This window comes from Mastigoproctus giganteus, chromosome 5 (genome assembly GCF_048544385.1).
Source record: "Mastigoproctus giganteus isolate SK-2022 chromosome 5, ASM4854438v1, whole genome shotgun sequence".
Lineage (NCBI taxonomy): Eukaryota > Metazoa > Arthropoda > Arachnida > Uropygi > Thelyphonidae > Mastigoproctus > Mastigoproctus giganteus.
This window is the reverse complement of record NC_143579.1, coordinates 119,764,062-119,785,973: the sequence shown is the minus strand read 5'-3', so window position 1 is coordinate 119,785,973 and position 21,912 is coordinate 119,764,062. Positions and strand designations below refer to the sequence as shown.

Below are 21,912 nucleotides of genomic sequence, written 5' to 3'. Positions count from 1 at the left end.
AATTGGTATTTCCTTCCTATCTTCTAATTTATTATCCTGGCCTGGTCATGTTTACGAGTGTACTCAATGATGCGAGGTGATTACCTCACATCATCTGGTGATGTGTTGGATCGTTTCTGAGGCCAGGCAGCATCGTCTCTACGTGTGTCATCTGACACTCCGGGCTCCTTTGTGATGTATTTTCAATGGTTCCTGGTGTTGATTACCTGGTCTTGGATGGTGAACATGAATCCTTCAGTCTTAGCAAAGAGTGTCCTGCTCGTGAGCCATGCATTGGAAGCCATTTTATCTATGGTTTGATCAAGAGCCATTAATCTATGGTTCTTGATGGAGGTCATTGTAATATCTACCATGGGCAGGAGGGGAACCCCTTGCTTAGGTTGAGAGAGAGAGGTATGCCACTTTTCTATCTTCCTTATGGCCTGGTAGAGTGCTGCTGTGTTTTTCTGGAAGTAATCCTTCAGGTTATCTATCGCTGTCTTCTGTTGTTCAATGAGGTCAGTCAGGCTCCTCTTCCTTCTTTCCATGCTACAGTCAGTCTCTCCACGGCCAACTTTGAGTGTTGTTGGCAGCTGTTGGTCATCATTGTTCTTGTCTTTCTCACGATACCCTCCAGCTCGGTGTTATTCCAATCTATGATCCTGAAGGAGTATGTGATCACTGTGACTGCGTATGTGTTGGTGGCTTTAACTGTGTTCAACTTTGCTTTGAGCAGGCTTCTGAGTCTCTGGTGGTATTATTTGGTCAGGAAGGCCTTGATCTCTTTGTGCCCTAACTGCAGAGGAGCCTGAATCATCCAGAGATATTTGTAGGCCTTTCCCACTATCATGGCATCAGTCTCTTTACCAGTCTGTAGCTGGTTGTTTCATCCGAATAATTTCTCCTGATGTGATCTGTGGGTCTTACATTTGTCTAGACTAAATTCCATCCTGATATTATTGCTAAATTCTGTGGAGATCGGAATAGTTCCTTCTTGGTTTCCACATAGAGCTTGATGTCATCCATGTACATCAGGTGGGAGAGAGAGAAAGAGAGTGAGTGTTCAGGTTTTTCTTCCTTCCTTGAGGTTATATCCATACTTGCTCTTGTTGAGCATGATGGATATCAGGTTGAATATTAGACAGAACCATAGTGGGCTCAGGGCATCTCCTTGACAGATTTCTCTCTTGATGGGGATCAGTCTGGTTGGGATATTCTCAACCTTGAACATTGTACTCCATTTCACCGTGGTTGTTTCTAGGAAGTTTTTCACTGTTGGATTGACTTTGTAGATTTTCAGCATCTCTATTAACTAGCTATGAGGCACGGAGTCAAGGTCTTGTGGTGATCGATGTTGGCTGTGTACATGTTGTGCCGTTTTGGATAGGCTTGCTCTATAACTGTGGCATCAATGGTTAATTGCTCCTTCCTTCCTTTCTGGTGTTCGGCCATGATGTTATGGCTCTCCAAGTGGTCTGATATCTTGGTTATGTAGCTGGTCAAGACCTTGTATCTTTGCCTTTTGCCTTCAGATATATGATTCCTCGAGGAAGAGAATCTGGGTGACATCATTCGGGTGAACAGCTCTACTAGGTGCCTGTGTGTGTGTGTGTGTGTGTGTGTGTGTGTGTGTGTGTGTGTGTGTGTGTGTGTGTGTGTGTGTGTGTGTGTGTGTGTGTGTGTGTGTGTGTGTGTGTGCGCGTGCGTGCGTGCGTGCGCGCAAGTGAGCTTCTTATACTAGTAGTTGTGGACATTATCTATTCCTGGGGTTCACCAGTTGTGGGACTTCCTGATCGACTATTGTACTTCTTACTGCAGAATTTTCCATTCTCCCATCTCTGGTACATCCTTGGTTTTGTTCTGTTCTAGTTATATCTGGAAGGCTTATCTATTATGTCTTACTTCAGTGCTCCATACATTGCCCCAGAACTCCTTGATCGTCTTCTGCTTGGTTGGTCTGTTTCCATCTCTCTCATCTTGTCCAATACTCCTGTAGAAGGCTCTTTAGTTTCATCAAAGTTTTGGTTGTTTATTTCCCTTTTGGATCTTTCTTTGTATTGGCGTAGTCTCTTGCTGAGTGTGAGGAGGTTCTGGTTCAGTGTGCCTAAATATTCTCATATTCTCTGATTTTTGGTCTCATGTTTGCTGTGGATGTTGTCTCTCTTGAGGATGATCTTCACTTTTCCAATCAATTTCTTCCTCCTATTACCCTGTTAGTACTGAGTCAGTTGGCCTATCTTGACTCTTAATTCTTTTATCGTCTGTTGAAGTCTTCTTTCCCAAGCTGACAGTTCCTTGATTTTTCATTTGTTCTGCTGCTGGTCTCTCATTTCTCTTCCATTAATCCTAGTGGCTGCTATGGTAGCATAGTATACAGCTGTGTGGATGGCTTCCAGTGTTGCACCATTGTTGTCAAGGTAATGTGGTATTATTTGATGATTGAAGTAGTCTGTGACTCTCCACGTGATTCTGTTGGGTCTCTGTTTCTGTATCACATGGATCTTTGTCGGATCCATTCCTTCAAATTCTGTTACAGCTTTCTTCCACTCGTCTTCTATTCTGGATATCATAACCTTGTCTCTTTTCGCTTCAGCTGCTTTGGGTTATATTTCTTCTTGCTCTCCCTCTTCTGGTTCCACAAATTGTCCATATTCTTTGTTCTTTGTTGTTGATTTTTTCCCATGATTGCAGGAGATATCAGGTTCTTCATCACGGTGGTCCTTGTCTGGTCCGCTGTTCGCTGTATGGTGACCTGAATGTCCAGGAATCATCCCCAACCACTTGGTATGTAGTCTCGACCTATACATTGTCATATCATTCTCTGGCTTGGTTATTTCATAGTATGTTCACGTATTCAACGTATTCATTTCAATGCTACACTTCATGCATTGGCATTTTCTTCCTTCCTGGGTGGTCACCAGTGCAGTTCTGCCAAAAGCAGTTCTAGTTGGTTGGGCTGGATGGTCTTGCCCTCCCTTTGTGGTAGACACATGGGAGACAGTGCTACTTGCTCCACTGCCTTCAGGACTCTTTCCAACTTTTTAAACCGACCCCTCTGCCTAAATCCTGAACGTGAGTGCTTTATCCTTCACCACTCTCGATGTAGTATGATCATTACTTCTCTTTGATGTCATCATCCATCTATGGAGGTGGACCTGTTTAGCTTTGGCTTACATCCAGTGGTGATATTAGTTCTTCAGAATGACACCCACCAGATGGTGCCCTTATCTGCCTCAGCCGTCGCTTCAACCTTGGTCCGCTGAAGCAACTTTCAAGATGTTGTTTATTATTATTGTTGCTCTTATATTATTTCTCCCTGATTGGGGGATTCCACTCCATGATGGGTACCAAGTACACAGGGTGGTTGTTGTTATGTCTGGTGTTACTGTTGGTCGAGGAACTCCCTGACTATCCTACAGGTGTTCAGGATTGCGACTTTCTGGAGTTCCTTGTACGTGTTCTTTGGGAGATCTCTTGCTGCTAGGCTGCTTTGTAGGGTCTTTGGCACCATACTGGTGGTCGACACGATGATCAGGATGGTCGTTACTTCTTGCATATTCCACATCTCCTTGACCTCATGAATCAGGTTCATGTACTTCCTAATTTTTTCCTCATGGGTTTTCTGGACATTGCTAGTGTTGGGCACCGCTATGTCAATCAGGTAGGTAGCCTTTTCCATCTTCCGCAAGGGTTATATCTGGTATGTTGTGCGGGATGGTCTTATCCGCTATTATAGGGCGGTCCCAGTACAGCTTGTGGGTTCAGGTCTCTAGTACTGCCTGGTGTTCCTACTTGTAGTATGGTACACTTTCTTTGGTCAACTGGTATTTCCTCGCTAGCTTCTGATGTATTATCCTGGCTACCTGCTTATTATTATAATTTATTACTATTATTATACCAGCCTCCCAGCATGATGGAGACATGTTCGCTTCTGCCAAAGCAGGCCTCCAACCCAGTTCCATCAGGCTGGTAGTCCAGTATCGTAACCACTGGACTAAGAGTTGTGTTATTTTGCTCCAGATATAACATAAAGATAACACTTCAGTAAAAATTAGTAATAGAACAAATGTGTATATTGAATGATAATTATAGCATTATTTATACAGTATTACTGAATAAATATTGAGTGATAAATATCGAATAAATACTGAATGGTCATTATAGCCTTATCATTCAATATTTATTCAGATCATTATTGTTTAATTAGTTTCTGCTTAAATCCTTTTGAATATATGAATTTGAATATATGCTCTTTCAGACAACCTTTTCCATCTGGTGAGAAGGTGACCTATACAGGGAAAGTGTGCCTCTGTTCCAAATGTATTCAAATTCCAATAGTGTCTGCCCAAACTCCGGAAGAATCTACTGATATTATCACAGAAATTAAAAGTATGTTTAAGTTTTTCTTTCTTCTAACACGAGGACTCAAAAGCATAAAGGTATTTTTATAAAAGCCAAAATAGTACAAAACTAGTTTTTCTTGATGTGTTACAAGAAAATGTTCCATTCATATCCTTGAGCTTTCATTGTCATTTCATTTCAGTAGTTCATTAGAGGAAAAATAGCTGAAATGCATACTTTGCAAATACAGGCATCATCCACTTAGTACTCTAAATTGGACTATGAAACTGAAGCACCAAAGTGAATCTGTGTGAAATGAAGAAGATTTATCTGTAGGAAATAATGTAAATAATTATAATTGGCTTGCATAATCAGCATTTCTGATTGATTTTTCCATCATTTTGGAAGAAAACTTAAAACTGTGGAACCTTTGATACTGTATTTCATTATTTACAATAACAGTTTGCAATACTACAGCAGATTTTCAGAATAATGGCATCTTCGGGGATTCAAGGTGCCATTATTTCGATTTTTCCGTAATCTAGAAAGTTATTTTTAATATATTTCATGCAGAAATAATGAGGCTAAATAAGAAATAGGAGATTAAGAATGCAATTTTATTAATTGCACATAAAAAATATAAATATGTTGACAATCCAGTATTATATTTTGTCATTAATGTACTCCTGCTTATTGCTTATGCCCCATTCTATTTTCTTTATTATATCAAGTGGTCTGCATGGGTAGCACAGTGATATCGTTCCCCCCCCCCCCAAGGCCCACATTCGAATCACGTTGATGATGCAAGGAACTTTTATGGACTTTTTTCACTCGATGGCTGAGTTAGTCGGTCTCAGCACAGATAGCAAGGTTTTTTACCTAGAAACTGGGGTTTTTCTTCCAGCAAACCAGCAAATCGACCAGAGAACACACACACAATTTACAGACACAATACACATGGGTATATGAATTAACTTTCCAGTGACTCTAATGTAATAGCATTAGCATTAGCATTAGCATTAGTAGAGGCATTTGATGCAAGAAAGCAAGCTTATGCAGCATCAGCCAAAAAAAAAAAAAATAAATAAATAAAAAATAACCACTTCCACTTCACCCCTCTGTTCGTTCGAAATACCTGTCCAGCTGAACCTTAAACTTATTTAGGCTATCAACTTCCACGACAAGGGATGGAAGTCTGTTCCACCAACCAACCACCCGTTGGCTAAAGGCAAATTTCCGCATGTCTATCCTACATCCGTCTTTCCTCAATTTGAATTTATGCCCTCTCAGGTGATTATTCTGAGCAAGAGGAAGAATCCATTAGCATTGAGCATGCTCAAACCATTCAAGGCTTTATACACTCTATCAGATCACCTCACCGGTGCCTAGTCTCCAGACACTGTAATTTGCAAAACTTAAGCCTTTCTTTGTAAGAGCACCCATTTGTTCCATTCACTAATCTTGTTGCCCTTCTCTGTACTCGTTCCAGCATCTCTACATCCTTCTTGAAATGAGGTCTCCAGACCTGTATACAGTACTCTAGGTGTGGCCTGACCATTGCCTTATATAAGGGAATAATCACCTCCTTATCCCTGCTAGAAAAATTCCTATATATCATTGACAATACACCATGAGCTACTCTTGCAGCCCGTCTGCACTGCTCAGAAAACTTCATATCTGCCTGCACAACCACCCCCAGGTCCCTTTCATTCTCTACCACTGTCAGTGTAGTACCACAGAGTTGATACGTTGCTCTGGGGTTGCTGTTTCCCATATGTAGTATTTACATTTGTCTATGTTAAACTTCATTTGCCGCCTCTCAGCCCATCTTCTCAACCTTTCCAGATCCTGTTGCAGTAGCATACTGTCAGTAGTGTCCTTGACAACCCTGCCAACCTTCATATCGTCTGCAAACTTGGACGTTAAGCTTGATATACCATCATCAATATCATTTATAAATACAGAAAACAATAATGGACCCAATACTGAACCCTGAGAGAGAGACTCCACAATGAGCAGTGCCCATTGATTACCACTCTCTGTCTTCTCCCCCTCAACCACCCCTTTATCCATAGCAGCAATTTGCCTCCAATTCCACACTGCTCCAATTTGTGCAGCAGTCTTCCATGTGCAACAGTATCAAAACCCTTTCTAAGATCCAAGTATATAATATCAAAGTTATTCCCTGCATCCAGTTCTTTTGTGACTGCATCATAGTATCCAATCAAATTGGTCAGGCAAGACTTCCCCTTAACAAAACCATGCTGTGTCCGTGTCTTGTCTAGATGATCCTGCAGTGCTTCTTTAACCAGTGCCTCCATTAATTTTCCGGGAACAGAAGTTAAACTAATAGGTCTATAATTACTTGTGTCGCCCTTTGATCCTCCTTTGTGAATTGGGGTCACATTTGCACATCTCCAGTCCTTGGGTACTTCCCCTGAGTCCAAGGAAGCTCTCATAATTATGGCTAAAGGTTTGCTTACTTCCTTTGCTGCCTCCTTTAATATAACTGGATAGATCCCATCCACCCCGGGTGCCTTTCTTGTATTTATCTTCAACAATTTCTCCTCCACTTTACTCTCAGTTATTACAAGATTCTCTAGCTTACTGCCAGAGTTGAATACACCCCTGGCATTCCCCTCGCTGAATAACTCCTCATGTGTGAATGTCGATGGAAAATATTCATATAGTTTGTTAGCTACCTGAGCAGGCTCATCAACAGTTGACCCATCGATATCAAGTGGACCAAGCTGATTCATCCCCTTCCTTCTAGAGTTTACATAAGTAAAGAACTCTTTGCATCCCTTGCCAAGGATTTCTCGTAATCTGCCTTCGCCTGCCTAACCTCCTTTGTAACTTGGTTGCATACCAACTTGTATCTATCATAGGCTTCTGTGTCACGTGTTAATTTGTATGTATCTCATGCATTTTTCTTCTCTGCCATATGTCTCATTAGTTCATCTGACATCCACTTAGGCCTAAACCTTGAACAGTATTTCTTAGTTGGTATGTAAAGCCTAGTAGCTTCCAAGATAAGTTCTTTGAATGCTTCCCATTTTGAATTTGCTGTTGGTAACATCAACAGTTGGTCCCACTGTATAGAATTTAAATACTGTCTCAGTCCATCATAGTCGCCTTTACGAAAGCAATTACTCTTCCCTTTACCCCTAATGGTAGTTATCTCTTTGAGTAAATCCCACTTCAGCACACTGTGATCACTGCCACCTAGTGGTTCATTTACCTGCAGACTCTTAATGCATGAAGAATCACTACTGATAATCAAATCAAGAGTATTACTCCCTCTAGTTGCCTCCCGAACATGCTGATGTAGAAAACAATCATCCAATAAATCCACCAAACCTTGCTAGTGTGTGAGTGACCAGCCCCCAAATTCCAGTCAATATCTGGGAAATTAAAATCCCCCATTATAAGACTCTCTGATTTACTGGCCCACTCTATTTCCCTGTACAGTTTCTTATTATACTCATCAGAGTCATTACGTCTATAGCACACTCCTACTCTCAATTTTGATCTCCCAATGCTTATGTCACACCAAACTGACTCGACACTGCACTGTCCAGCAATGTCGACTGGCTTCACTTCCTTGGATTTTATGTATTTCTTAACTAATAGCATAACTCCTCCTCCCTTCCTATCCTGTCTATCCTTTCTGTAGACATTGTACTCCCCAAATTCCAGTTCTGCATTCCTTATATCTGTGTGACACCACGTCTCTGAAATCCCCACAATATCTGCCTTTGATGTTTTGAGCAATACCTCAAATTCATCAAATTTATTTACTAAACTCCTAGCATTGGTGTACACGCAAGTATACATGCACCTGTTCTTCTTTTTCTTAGCTACCCTAACACAACCCATGTGTTTACTTGTACCCCAATGATTCCCAGCAGTCTCTGAAATATCCTGCATCTTATTTTCCGCTGCGGCTCTTTCCAATAGAAGCAGTGCAAGAATCACTTTCACCTCTGCCAGCAGCTACTGTTAATCTATTAGTCCTTGTATCCCCCCAATCTAGCAGTAATAGTTTGGATTATATCATATTTGTCACTAATCTTTAGTGTTGTTCTTCTTTTCTTCTCTGTATGAGGTTTATTACCTTAAGAGCCATAGAGAGGAGATTTTAATTTAAAATAAATGTAAAACAGCAATACAATCCTTGATATCAGCACAGAATTCATTTTCATAATGGTAAACGTAAACAAATATAGTAATCACATGACTTGCCGATTTCTTGTTTCGCCACTGCAAGACATCTGCCCTGAATGTAAACATCCTCGCTCAATGTGCCGTTAGCTCGAATGTTCCCTTATTTGGGGTGCCATTATTTTGACTACTGTATTAATTTTCAGGTTGGCGAAACCTATTAAATATAGTGCAATAACTTGAAGGTGTGTAGGAATATTTTCACACTTTTTTTCTGTAGCAGCAGCAGCAGTAGATGCTGGACAGAAAGAGAGTGTTACAGTAGTTTGACTTTCGTCTTGTTATAAATCACTGTGTAACAGTTAATAATTACATATTCAACTATTCAATGTACATTGAGATATGTTTCTATATCCACATCATTATCTTTCAAGCAGGAAAGGCATGCATTATGCTTCTTGGAAGCCCCACCCTTGTATTCAATGATGTGGTCATGATGTTAGAAAGAACTCAAGTTTGTCTCTTTCTATTGTTCTTTCGATGACTTTTATGGCTTTCTCCAGTTTGACAACCATTTCTGTGAATTCTCCATTGTGTAGGCCATCTTTCTGGTTCATAATGAGCCCTTAGACTTCATATCATTCAAGCCCTACTATATTGTTTTTAACCTTCTTGATATTGGAGCTATCGAAATCCTGAACGCAATTCCAAAGCTTTTTCTGCACTCCAGTTATTGATTGTTTTTGCACTTCCTGTTTGGCAGATAATGTAATTTTAATGGCATGTTCAATATTGTATGCTTTCCAAAATTTCTTAAGGCTTGGTTAATTTTTAATTGTATTCACAGCGTTAATAGCCTGAAAGAAAGTTCTTCTTATGTAAATAGGCTTTGAAATCCACTACTATAACTGGCCCATTGGTTGAATGAGCAAAGTGGTATTGGGAGATATAAAAATGACTTTACATTAGCACTAAATCATTGAGTGAAGTGCTGTGTCTTAGTGCATTATTCAATATCAAAACAGTTTTGTTGGAAATTTGGATTGCTGCTCAATACTGTTTAACTCAAGTTGAAAAGTATTTTGCAGCAATCAAAGCATTGGAAGGATTCTAGTGATCCTCCACAGTAAAATTTATACTGTATATATAAAATAACTATTATACCGTGTGAAAATTCTTAGCAAATAGATTTTATTAAACTCTTATGTAATGCAAGCGCAGTGCTACACTAATTTGTTAGCAGGTTGATTTCAGTAGTTCCTTAAGAGGGAAAAAACTTTAAAAAAACTGAAATACATGCTTTGCAAGTACAGGCATCCATGCTTACTAACCTGCTAACAAATTGGTGTGGTATTGAACTTATATTATAGATGAGTTTAAAAAACCTTTTTTGGTACAAATTTTTAAGTGGAATATAATAGTGTTATTTATATAGCATTAGCATTAGCATTAGTAGAGGCATTTGATGCAAGAAAGCAAGCTTATGCAGCATCAGCCAAAAAAAAAAAATAAAAATAAAATAAAATAAATAAATAAATAAAAAATACCCACTTCCACTTCACCCCTCTGTTCGTTCGAAATACCTCTCCAGCTGAGCCTTAAACTTATTTAGGCTATCAACTTCCACGACAAGGGATGGAAGTCGGTTCCACCAACCAACCACCCGCTGGCTAAAGGCAAATTTCCTCATGTCTATCCTACATCTGTCTTTCCTCAATTTGAATTTATGTCCTCTCAGGTGATTATTCTGAGCAAGACGAAGAATCCCATCAGCATTGAGCATGCTCAAACCATTCAAGGCTTTATACACCTCTATCAGATCACCTCGCTGATGCCTAGTCCCCAGACATACAGTCAGACCTCGTATAACACATGTTTACACTACATGAATTCAATCATACACAATTTATAAATAGGGGAATGATGTCATAAATAACATGACTAAATTCGCTTATTCACGATTCACCTTTGCATTTAAAAAAATTGCAGTCAAACTCGAGAATCACTGCAACTGAATGCAACACAACAGGAATGGAGAGAAGATTCTGAAAATTTATGTTTTTTATATGAGTGAAGATTTCAGTGAAGGGGAAACACATTGAACCATTATAACATAATTATTTACATTTCACCATAATAACGTAAAAAAAACCACAGAATTCCAGCTATAGGTATTATCGCAAATGCAATTAGATTGGGTTTACTACCAATTTATAACAGATTTCACTAGCAGGAACACCCAATAAACTGGAAAGTGCAAATTGTTTTTATTGTTTTATGGTAGTGACCTCCAGAAATGTACATTTAGTAAAATTTAAGCTAGTGAGGTGATAATAGTATGTTTCTGCCTTTGCTGTGTAAAACTGAATGAGTATTTTGCATCTACATTCACACATGAGAAGTTATTGATGGAGGGGAATGCCAGAGGTTTATCAAACTCTAGCAGGGAGCTAAGTGATTTTGTAATAACTGAGAGCAAAGTGGAGGAGAAATTGTTGAATTTAAAAATAAGGGTGGTACCCACCTGGGGTGGATGGGATCTATCCAGTTATATGAAAAGAAGCAGCAAAGGAAGTAAGCAAACCCTTAGCCATAATTATGAAACCTTCCTTAGATTCAGGGAAGGTCCTCATGGACTAGAAATGTGCAAATTTGTCCCCAATTCACAAAGGGTGACATGGGTAATAATGCACACCTACTCTAATTTTCCCTTTCCCAGTGCTTATGTCACACCACACGTCCTCAACATTGCATTGTTCACCAATGTCAATTGGATGCACTTCCTTAGATTTTATTTGTTTCTGGACTAACAGCATAACCCCTCCTCCCCTGTCTATCCTTTATATACACATTATACTCCCCAAATTCCAATTCTGCACTGCTTATATCTGTGACACCACATTTCTGATATCCCAACAGTATCCGCCTTTGATATCTTGACCAGCACTTCAAGGTCATCAAATTTATTAACTATGCTTCTAGCATTGGTGTATGTGCAAGTATATATGCACCTCTCCCTACTCTTACCCTAACACAGCCCATGTATTTACTTGTTTCCTAGTGACTCCCAGCAGCTCTTGAATTCCCTATAAACTGGCTCTCTAGGCTGCTGCTCATTACAGTAGAAGCAGTGCAAGAATAACTTTTGCTTCTGGCTGCAGCAGTTTTCCGATCCACCTAACACTGACTCTATAGTATCAGCAAATATTCTTGCACCCTTTCTATTTAAGTGTATGCCATCCCTGTAGAAGCAGTCTCTCCTGTTAGCAAGCACAGACCATGCTGAAAAAAATTCTACCCCATGAGCTTTCTACAGTCTCTTCAGGGCCGAGTTGATTGACAAGACTCTCATCATATACTCCGTCCAATTGTGTCAGGGCAGAATTGCAGACACTTTAAAATTTAAGCCTAACACAACTTTTTTTTCAATATTGACCTGTACTTGTTAAGTAAATCTGCAGATCTCTACTCTTAAGGTCATTAGTGCCAACATGTACGTGTACAACAATATCACCTCTTGTGCGCTTAAAAGATGACATCTGCTCTATAACGTCATCAACTCTTGCCCCTGGCAGAAATACCCTGGTCCTGTTCCACTTATCCTTTTTCCACAATATTTTTCCCGTTTCCCTGACAATAGAATCACCGACAGTATCGAAAGCTTTCCTGAAATCCTAGTATACAGCGTGTTTCAAAAGTGATGGTCAATAATTTAAAGGTGAACTGTACAGACTGCAATATGCAAAAAAAGCCTAGTAAACATGTGAATCATTTTCGAGATATTGCACATTTCTAGTTGAGATCCACCACTGACTTGTTTGTTTAGGTTAAGTTATGCTCATTCTCTCCCTTTCCCCTTTCTCAATGCTTTGACATGTAGCAGGCATACTAGTACTTGTCAAAGGATAGTCAACATGAAAAGAGGTTACAGCTACGAAGAGTATGCGGACATGCACTTCACGTGTGGTAAAGCCAACGGCAGTGCACTTGAAGCTGCACGTTTGTACCAAGAAGCATTTCCCCGTCGAAGGCACACATTCATCAGGACATCAATACCTTAGAGAACATGGGCACTTCGCACATGGAGTACGAGCAAGTAGCCCCAGAAGCATAACACCTGATGTTGAGGAAATGGTGTTAGAAAGAATAGAACAAAATCCAGGAATTTCGACAAGGAGGGTTGCTCTGCAAGAGCATGTATTGAGTCATAGCAGTGTGTGGCAAATTTTGCGTAGTCAATTACTGTATCCATACCATATCCAGTGTGTACAAGTTCTCAGCAATACAGACTACCCTCCCAGAATGCTCCCATAGTTAGTGGCGGATCTTAACAAAAAATGTGCATTATTTCGAAAATGGCTCATTTGCAGCCTGTTGTTCACGGGACTTTTTTGCTTATTTTAGTTTGTACTTTTCACCTTTAAATTATTGAATATCATTTTTGAAACGCCCTGTATATATGATATCAAAATAATTTTTTCATCCAGTTCCTTTGTGACTGGATTATAGTATCCAGTTAAATTGGTCAGACAATTCCTTCCCTTAACAAACCCATGCCGTGACTAAAGTAAATTTGCACCTCTGTCCTGATGCTCCTGCATTACTTGTTTAATGGACGACTCCATTATTTTTCTTGGAACAGAAGTTAAGCTAATAGGTCTGTAATTACTTGTGTTACTGTTTGACCCTACTTTGTAAATTGGGGATATATTTGCACATCTCCAGTCCACGGAGACTTCCCCTAATCCAAGGATGCTCTCATAATTTTAGCTAAGTGTTTGATTATGTCCTTTGCTACCTCACTTAATATAATTTAATAGATCCATCAACCCAAGCTGCCTCTCTTATGGTTAAGAATTTATTATTATTATTATTATTACCAGCCATATGGTGCAAGGAAGCCTGAGGCTTATGCTGCACCAGCAAAAAAAAAAATTCCTGAGCCACCCTGAGAGAGAGAGAGAGACAAAAGGGAATCACCAAGAAAGAGAAGAATGATGATATCCAGCTCAGGACCCTGGGTGTGCCATGCCCATACTCACCAGATGTGAGCCCCTGGGGTTTTGCTTATGGTAACATCATCAGTTGGTCATACTGTATAGGATTTAAGAACTGTTTAACTTCAACAATTTCTCTTCCACTTTTGTCTTAGTTATTACTTCTCTAAGGAATTCCTCATCTGTGAATGTAGGTGCAAAATACTTATTCAGTTTGTCAGCAACCTCATCAGCGGCATGAAGATTTGAAATATCAATATCGAGTGGACCAATACTATTTATCCCCTTCCTTCTAGTGTTTATCTAAGTAAAGAATTCTTTGCTGTTTTTCTTCGCATCCTTTGTCACAGATTTCTCATAATCTTCCTTGGCTTGCCTAACTTCTTTTGTGACTTGATTAAGACTAGTTTATATGTTCCATAGGCTTCTGTATCACCTGATAATTTATATGAATCCCATGAATTTTTCTTCTCTGCCAGAGTCTCATTAGTTCATCTGACATCCATGTAGGTCTAAGCCTTTAACAGTATTTCTTAGGCTTGTATGAAAAGCCTAGTAGCTCCTATGATTCCCTTGAACACTTCCCATTTAGAATTTGCTTATGGCAACATCATCAGTTGGTCCTACTGTATTTAATTAATAGATAACAGAGCAGCAAAGGCTCAATTTAAAAACTGTCTGAGACCACTATATTCACCTTTGTGAAAGCAGAAACTTTTCCTTTTACCCTTTATATTAGTTACATCTTTAGTAAATCCCCAATATATACATTGTGAGAACTTCCAGTGATCACAGTGTGTATATATTGGTTCTTTTATCTGCAGGTTCTTCTTCTTCTTCTTCTTCTTCTTTGTCTTTGTCTTCACCTTTTCCTACGTTATATGGGGTCGGCATTCAATGTTCCCAGTTCACATTTTACATCCTCGTCTTCTCCTCTAGTTGGATTAACTTCTTAACCGGAACACCTCTATTGGTTTTGGCATAGTTTTTACAACCGGATGCCCTAAATGGAGTACCTCTTATTCGGTAATGAAGCTTCCTCGTGATGTCACAATTTAATAATTTTACACAATTTATGCTGAATTTCTAGTCACCACTGAACAAGCAGGAGGCACTGCTGTAGTTCTTTTATCTCCTGGAAACATCCAAATGGCTGACTCGGTAGAATTACTGTGACCTTGAAAATACCAATTATGTATAACTCAGCAACACGTGAGTATTTTTAAATACAATTTGGTATCCTGAATTTGGTTCTTTTATCTGCAGGTTCTTAATGCATGAATTATCACTGCTGATAATCAGATCAAAGAGTATTACTACCTCTTGTTGCCTCTCTAACATGCTGCTCTAGAAAATAGCCAATCCAGTAAATCCACAAAGGTCTTCCTAATGTGTGAATGACCAACCCACAAGTTCCAGTCAGTATCTGGAAAGTTAAAATCCCCATTACAAGACATTGTGATTTACTTGCCCAGTCTATTTCTTTGTACAATTGGGTATCATACTCATGAGAGTAATTAGGCTTATAACACACTCCTATTATCAGTTTTGCTTTCCCGGGGCTTATGTCACACCAAACTGGCTCAACATTACACTGGCAATGTTGAGTCAAATGGATGCATAACCCCCTTATTCTGTCTGTTCTTTCTGTACACTTTGTATCTCTTCAAAGGGGGCCTTTGACACCCTTTGGTGGCAAAGTGCCCTGGCAAGATTCTCGGAGGCCAAGGTTTTCAGACAACTTTATAGTTTTCTAACCAGTTATTTCTCTTGGCAGTCTTTGGTTGTGAAAAGTGGAACATTGCAGGTATCTAGAAATGTTACTAGAGTTTGTCTGTAACGATTCATATTGGGACCCTTCTGGAACTTAGTTTTTGCTTCTTGGTTATGTAAATAATTTGAAGACACATCTATGGTCACTTATGTGGACAACCTGACTATTTTGGTTTAGAGTAATTCCAGGAAGTCCATTGAGGACACGCTGAATCGTGTTTTTACTTGAGTTCTCTGAGTGGGCAGATGTACATATGCTTTAAGTCTCGACAAGAAAGACTTCACAGATGTTGCTTAAAGGTAAGTTAGCTAGTTGTCCTCCCTTGATTAAGTAAAAAGGCCAATCATTAAATATAACTTGATGACTAAGTATTTGGGAATAATACTAGATGACTTTGAGCTTTATTCCTCACGCAAAGCATATTAAGGAAAAATGTAAATCCTTTCTTACCAGATTAAGACAAGTAACAAGGCAGGAAAGGAGACTCTTTAAGACTGTACAATAATTGCCTATTCCTTTCTATCATCACATATGGTTCTGGCGCTTGGGGTTACAGGGCCACCAAGTATGCTATAATTAAACCACTGCAACAATCTCAGCATGCAGTGTGCTTAATGATGTTAAGGGCCTGCAGGACCACTTCAACAATGGCCTTGTAGGTACTGACCGAAAAAATTCCTATGCAGTACAAAATCCAGTTTCATTACTTGAAGTATCATTTGAAAAAAAAAGCACTTCCTGTCTCACTAGATGTACAGTTACATTTTTTCATTACATCAGAGAAGAAGCGACTTCATTCGATTTATATAAGTAAATGGCAAGCTGATTAGAATGCTTCGGATTTAGGAAAGGTGACAAAAGAATTTCTTCCTGCCATTAAAAAGTTTAGGAAGAGAGAGAGAGAGAGAATACTTGTGATTTTCTCCTGGACTACATGGTATGTATTTACTGTCAGGTCATGGCAGTATCAAGAGTAAATTATATAAGTTGGGTCTTTCACCTATGCCAAATTGCCTTTGCGGTTGTATTGAAGGTGTGGACCATATCCTTCTGGATTGTTATTTTTACATAAACTTGAGGAATGAACTTCAGTTAATAACCAGAAATTTCTCTAGGGAAAACAATTCACTACTAATTCAGACTCAAATTGCATTTAATTCTCTTAATACTTTTGCAACAAAAGCTTTCAATCAGAGAGAGAAATTGAGATCTACTTTGCTGGTTGGTTTGAAGACCACTGAGTGAAGCTCTCTTCTATGTTCACAGGATTATAGCCGGTGATTAAGCTTTAAGGTTATTGTGCCATTATAAGTGACCTGTTCCTCATAATATGACTTCTTTATTCCTTTGTGGTGTGGATTGACTTAAAATTTCCTCGTTGTGGTAACTTTCTCGGTAATGACTTCTACATTTTTTTATGACCTAATGATACCTTGAGACTTCCTCGCATGATGCCTTCATTATTTTCTGTGATGACTTTGATTGACTTAAAGTTGCCTCATAGTGGTAACTTCTTAGTGACGACTTCTACGTACTTATACCCTAATGACACCTTACTACTGTAGCTTTCTCACAAGGTCCCCTCTTTATTTTTCTGTAGTGACTTTGGATTGACTTAAAGTCTATATACTCAACAACTTAATATTACCTTTTATGATGACTTTTTTGAGGATGGCTACTCATATTTTGTGCTGCCTTTAACTGTACAAGTGGATTGTTTTTCTGTTTTAAGTATGATTGCTACAATGGTTCTTCATTTTGTTTGTTTGGAATTCTTGACATTGTGTCATGAACAGAAGCATTCAAGACGTTCTTAAGGAAGATGATCTCTGAATAATACAAACTTAACTTTGGAATAGTACAAATGTTTACTATTAAATTGAATAGGGGGAAAACCTTTTGTATATAGTATAATTGTTTTATAAATCTTGCAGTGAAGTAAATTATGCCAGTTAATTAACCCCAGGGGCTCACATCTGGTGAGTATGGGCATGGTACACCCAGGGTCCTGGGCTGGATATCATCATTCTTCTCTTCTTTGCTGACTCCTTTCCACTTCTGACTCTCTCTCTCTCTCTCTCTCTCAGGATAACTCAGAAAATTTTTTTGGCTGGTGCAGCATGAGCCTCAGGCTTCCTTGCACCATATGGCTGATGATAATAATAATAATAACCTAAGGCTAATGGTTCAAGCCTAAGGTATTAAATGCTGTTGAGACAACTTTGTTGGAGGACAACTTAAATCAACTAGGAAGTTGGTTTCAAATGTTTTGGACATTTGACTCATAGAATATAAAGAAAATTATTTAGCTTAGATCCTGACAAATCATGGAGTCTTCCTTTGAGTTGATGGACAGTATTATGATGACTGTCAGTTTTTCTGGATATTAGAGTCGGTCTCTCAATCTGACCCTCCTCTTCACTATACTTTCCTCCCCTACCCCATCCTAAACTATTCCTACTCATTCCCCTTCCTTTTCTTTAGTTTGTGTTTCAAGGCTTTGTCTTAGCACAGGCTCGCAAGATGATTACAGATCCTGGAATGCCTCCATGCAGCAAGGATGGGGGTGGGACATGGTGATCAGGTGTTGCTACTTCCCACCTGCTAAGTTGCCAGATGCCAGTCATACAACATAACAACACAACACTTACACACAATACACAACATATATGCGACCAGATATGGTGCAAGTCTCATCACAAGGTGACTAAATGCGGCTAATGGGGGGAACCCTGGGGTCTGCAACAAATACACAGAGAATACTTGAATACTTTTACGCTTTGTACTATCACTTTTTGGCCTTTAGGCTGAGATCAGAATGTACACTTTGTTCTCTCCATAGTCAAATTTTACATCCCTTATCTTATATCTGAGTGAAACCACATGTCTGATATCCCAACAATGTCTACATTTGATGACTCGAGCAGCACTTTAAATTCATCAAATTTATTTACTATGCTCCTCGCATGGCATACATGGAACTGTTCTTACTCTTAGTTAATCTAACACAGCCCACATATTTACTTGTTCCATGATGACTCACAAGACGCCTTGAAATTCTGGCACCTTGCTTTACAGGCTTCTACACATTCCAATAGTGCAAGAATCACTTTCACCTCTGCCTTCAGCTGTTGTTTATCTTTTAGTATTGTGTATCCCTCCCAAAGCAAGCAGTTTTTTGGCTACCTGAATAGCATCAGCAAATATTCTTGCACCTTATCTATTTATGTATATCCCATTCCTGTAGAAACGTTCTCTCCTATTAGTAGGCACAGACCATGCTGAGAACAATTCTACCGATGAGCCTTGCACAGTTCTCTATAGGGCCGAGTCGACTGACAAGTCTCTCATCATATATTCCCTCCTGTAGTGCCTGGGTAGAATTGCAGACACATTCACATTTAGCCCTAACTTGCGACTTTTTCTCAACATTGCCCTGTACTTGCTAAGGAAATCTGCAGATCTTTTACTCTTAATGTCATTAGTTCCAGTGTGAACAACAATATCAGATTTAGTGCCCTTAAAATATAAATACTCTATGTGATCTATTTTTTTCCCCAGCAGACATAACCTTGTTCCACAAGTTTAGACAAATACACCAACCGTTTAAATAAACTGATTTAATGATAAAATAATATTGAATAGTATACTGAAATGATACAATAAAAACTGTAAAATAATAATTTACCAAAAACTGATTTACTTTAAAACAAATAAAAATGAATTGATGAATTTAAAATACATTAAAAATTTTAAATTTAAAAGCGAGAAAACACCATTGAAGCTTTCAGGGGCATCCGCCTCCTTTCTCAACAATAATGAAGTTCAAGCGACACAACCTTAAATATCAGGCTCACGGCACACGTGTCTGACCAGGCGCATGATCAACACTCCCTTCACGTGTGCTGGAACCGGAAATGGTCTGGGAGTGGGGCAAATTAAAATGTTTGTCTCTGGCAAGGACCACAGCCTCCAAAAGGGGGTGTAGCCAAACTCCTCTATCTCTATTCATACTATTGTTACCAGATGACCCAATCCACAAACTCTCCAGCCACTTGCGGTCCCAGAATCTATGCGCCCGGTCAAGGATGACAGCATTCTCAGGGGATATCTGAGAATGCTGTCATCCCAATAGTGCTCGGCAATGGCGAACTTATTGAATTCTGCGGTCTGTATAGCTCTCGTATGTTCCCCCAGATGGTCCTTAAGTCGTCGCCTTGTCTCCTCCATGTACCGTTCAATAAGTCCACCATTGCCAAGCACTATTGGGAAAAACAACATCAGGTATCCTCTGAGAATGCTGTCATCCTTGACTGGGCACATAGATTCTGGGACCACAAGTGGCTGGAGAGTTTGTGGATTGGGTCATCTGGTAACAATAGTATGAATAGAGATAGGGGAGTTCGGCTCCACCCCCTTTTGGAGGCTTTGGTCCTTGCCAGAGACAAACGTTTTAATTTGCCCCACTCCCAGACCATTTCTGGTTCCAGCACACATGAAGGGAGTGTTGAACATGCGCCTGGTCAGACACGTGTGCCGTGAACCTGATATTTAAGATTGTGTCGCTTGAACTTCATTATTGTTGAGAAAGGAGGCGGATGCCCCTGAAAGCTTCAATGGTGTTTTATCACTTTTAAATTTAAAATTTTTAATGTATTTTAAATTCATCAATTCATTTTTATTTGTTTTAAAGTAAATCAGTTTTTGGTAAATTATTATTTTACAGTTTTTATTGTATCATTTCAGTATACTATTCAGTATTATTTTATCATTAAACCAGTTTATTTAAACGGTTGGTGTATTTGTCTAAACTTGTGGTATGTATAACCCCAAACTTAGAGGCCTTTTTGCAGATATAACCTTGTTCTATACCACCTATCTTTTTGCACAATATATTTCCCTTTTCCCTGATGATAGAACCACTTACAATACCTACCTCCTGTGGGACTAGTGTTTTCTGTCTTGGGGGTTGCTGTTGTGTTGCCTGATGCACAAGTGAGGACTTTGGAATCGAATTGGGCAGCTGAGAGCTTGACACCCCAAGCACCCGGTTTGGTCTGTCAGGCTCCCAACTAATTAATTCCTTTGAGGGCATCCACTCTGTTATTCAAGCTTTCATAAACACTGAGTTGACACTGATTTCTTCACAAAAAAAAAAAAAAAATGGTTGTGGCAGTTGAAGCATTCGGACTTGAAGAGGACAAAAAAACACTGCCTGCCATTAACAGTTGAATATAAATATAAATTTAAATTTTCTGATTGTTTCTATCAATGTAAATAGGTGATAGTACAGTAATTTGCCGGCACAGCAAGAAAACAGATTCTGTAATCAGAATCACCAATGAATGTGATGGTAGTGACATCAGACTGGAAGTGGAATTTTATGATGTCACAGTGGGCATGACATTGGACTGCAAATGGTTAAGTACTATAAAAGTTAAAAGTAAAGAAAATTCATTCATCTCTCCTCACCTATCCTTTCTTCATGCACATATAAACAAATTTTAAGAAAATTTTAATGCTGTTGTACTCCAGTTTAAAACAGCGAGAAAACTTATTCTATTATGGTAAAGAAAATGTATTTTTAACCTTATTTCCACTTTGAGGTGAATAAATCTCTTGCAGTAGTAAGAGACTTATTCACTCTATAAATCTATCCCCCCCCCCTCTTTTTACAGAAATGCTTTGCATCTCATAACCACCTGGAAAAGAATCAGTATTTACTTTTTTAATTTCATTACCTATTTATTTTCTTTTATTTAATATATTAGCATTTTAAACATATACAGAATAAGCTCAGAATGGACCATACACTGGAACACTGTTTCGGTTTGTCATGTATATTGGTAATGTCATGATTATTAAATGTAAGGTTTTTTTAATGAGCATTCCATTTCATAAATATTATCAGATTTTGATGAAATTTATTACATGACATTTTGATGATGCTCAGTGCTTTACTCAGCGATGTTGAAGAAGTTTTAAATTCATAAAACATTTGCACTATCTACTGTTTTCATATGAAATCTCTCTTTCTGTTTCTTCATCATGTATGTTTCTCTGCACTTTGTAAATGCGGTTATTATTGAGGGGAAATAGCTATTGTTGGCCTCAGTGTGTAAACATTCAGCTATTAATTGAATGCCTACATATAATGAAAATCTGTATTAAAAGCATTGGCTGTTTAAGATATATTAGTAAAGTCACAAAATTTGAGGCAGGTAGCTAAAAAAATTCTCGTAGACCAGTATTATTTTAATTTTTATTCTTATTCTTTTATTTTTGCATAAAACAGGAACACAGGGAGCATTTATTTGAAATCTTTTAGAAAATTTTAAATGTTATAAAAATGTCTTTTACTTCTAACAAATAATTCTAAATGTGCAACAGTTTTTACTCCAAATCATAAATTAGCTATTGAATCAGGGATGTTTCAAAAGTATGTGCAGAAAATTCTCGGAGATTATTATTATTTATTATTATTATCAGCCATATGGTGCAAGGAAGCCTGAGGTTTATGCTGCACCAGCCAAAAAAAAAATTTAATACCCTAAGAGAAAGAGAGAGAGAGAAGTAAGAGGGAATCACAAAAAAAAGAGAAGAATGATGATATCCAGCTCAGGACCCTGGGTGTGCCAAGACCATACTCACTAGATG

General features: G+C 38.7%; 1 protein-coding gene across 2 annotated transcripts in view; it reads left to right on the top strand.

The window, feature by feature from the left end:
- LOC150085662 (actin-binding LIM protein 2-like) overlaps positions 1-21,912 on the top strand; it is a 579,562-nt gene that overhangs the window by 255,223 nt on the left and 302,427 nt on the right. For both annotated transcript variants that reach the window (XM_090374167.1, XM_090374166.1), the window contains exon 4: positions 4,238-4,368. In XM_090374167.1, the coding sequence (XP_090230293.1) occupies positions 4,238-4,368 (131 nt within the window). The remainder of the gene's footprint in view (positions 1-4,237; positions 4,369-21,912) is intronic.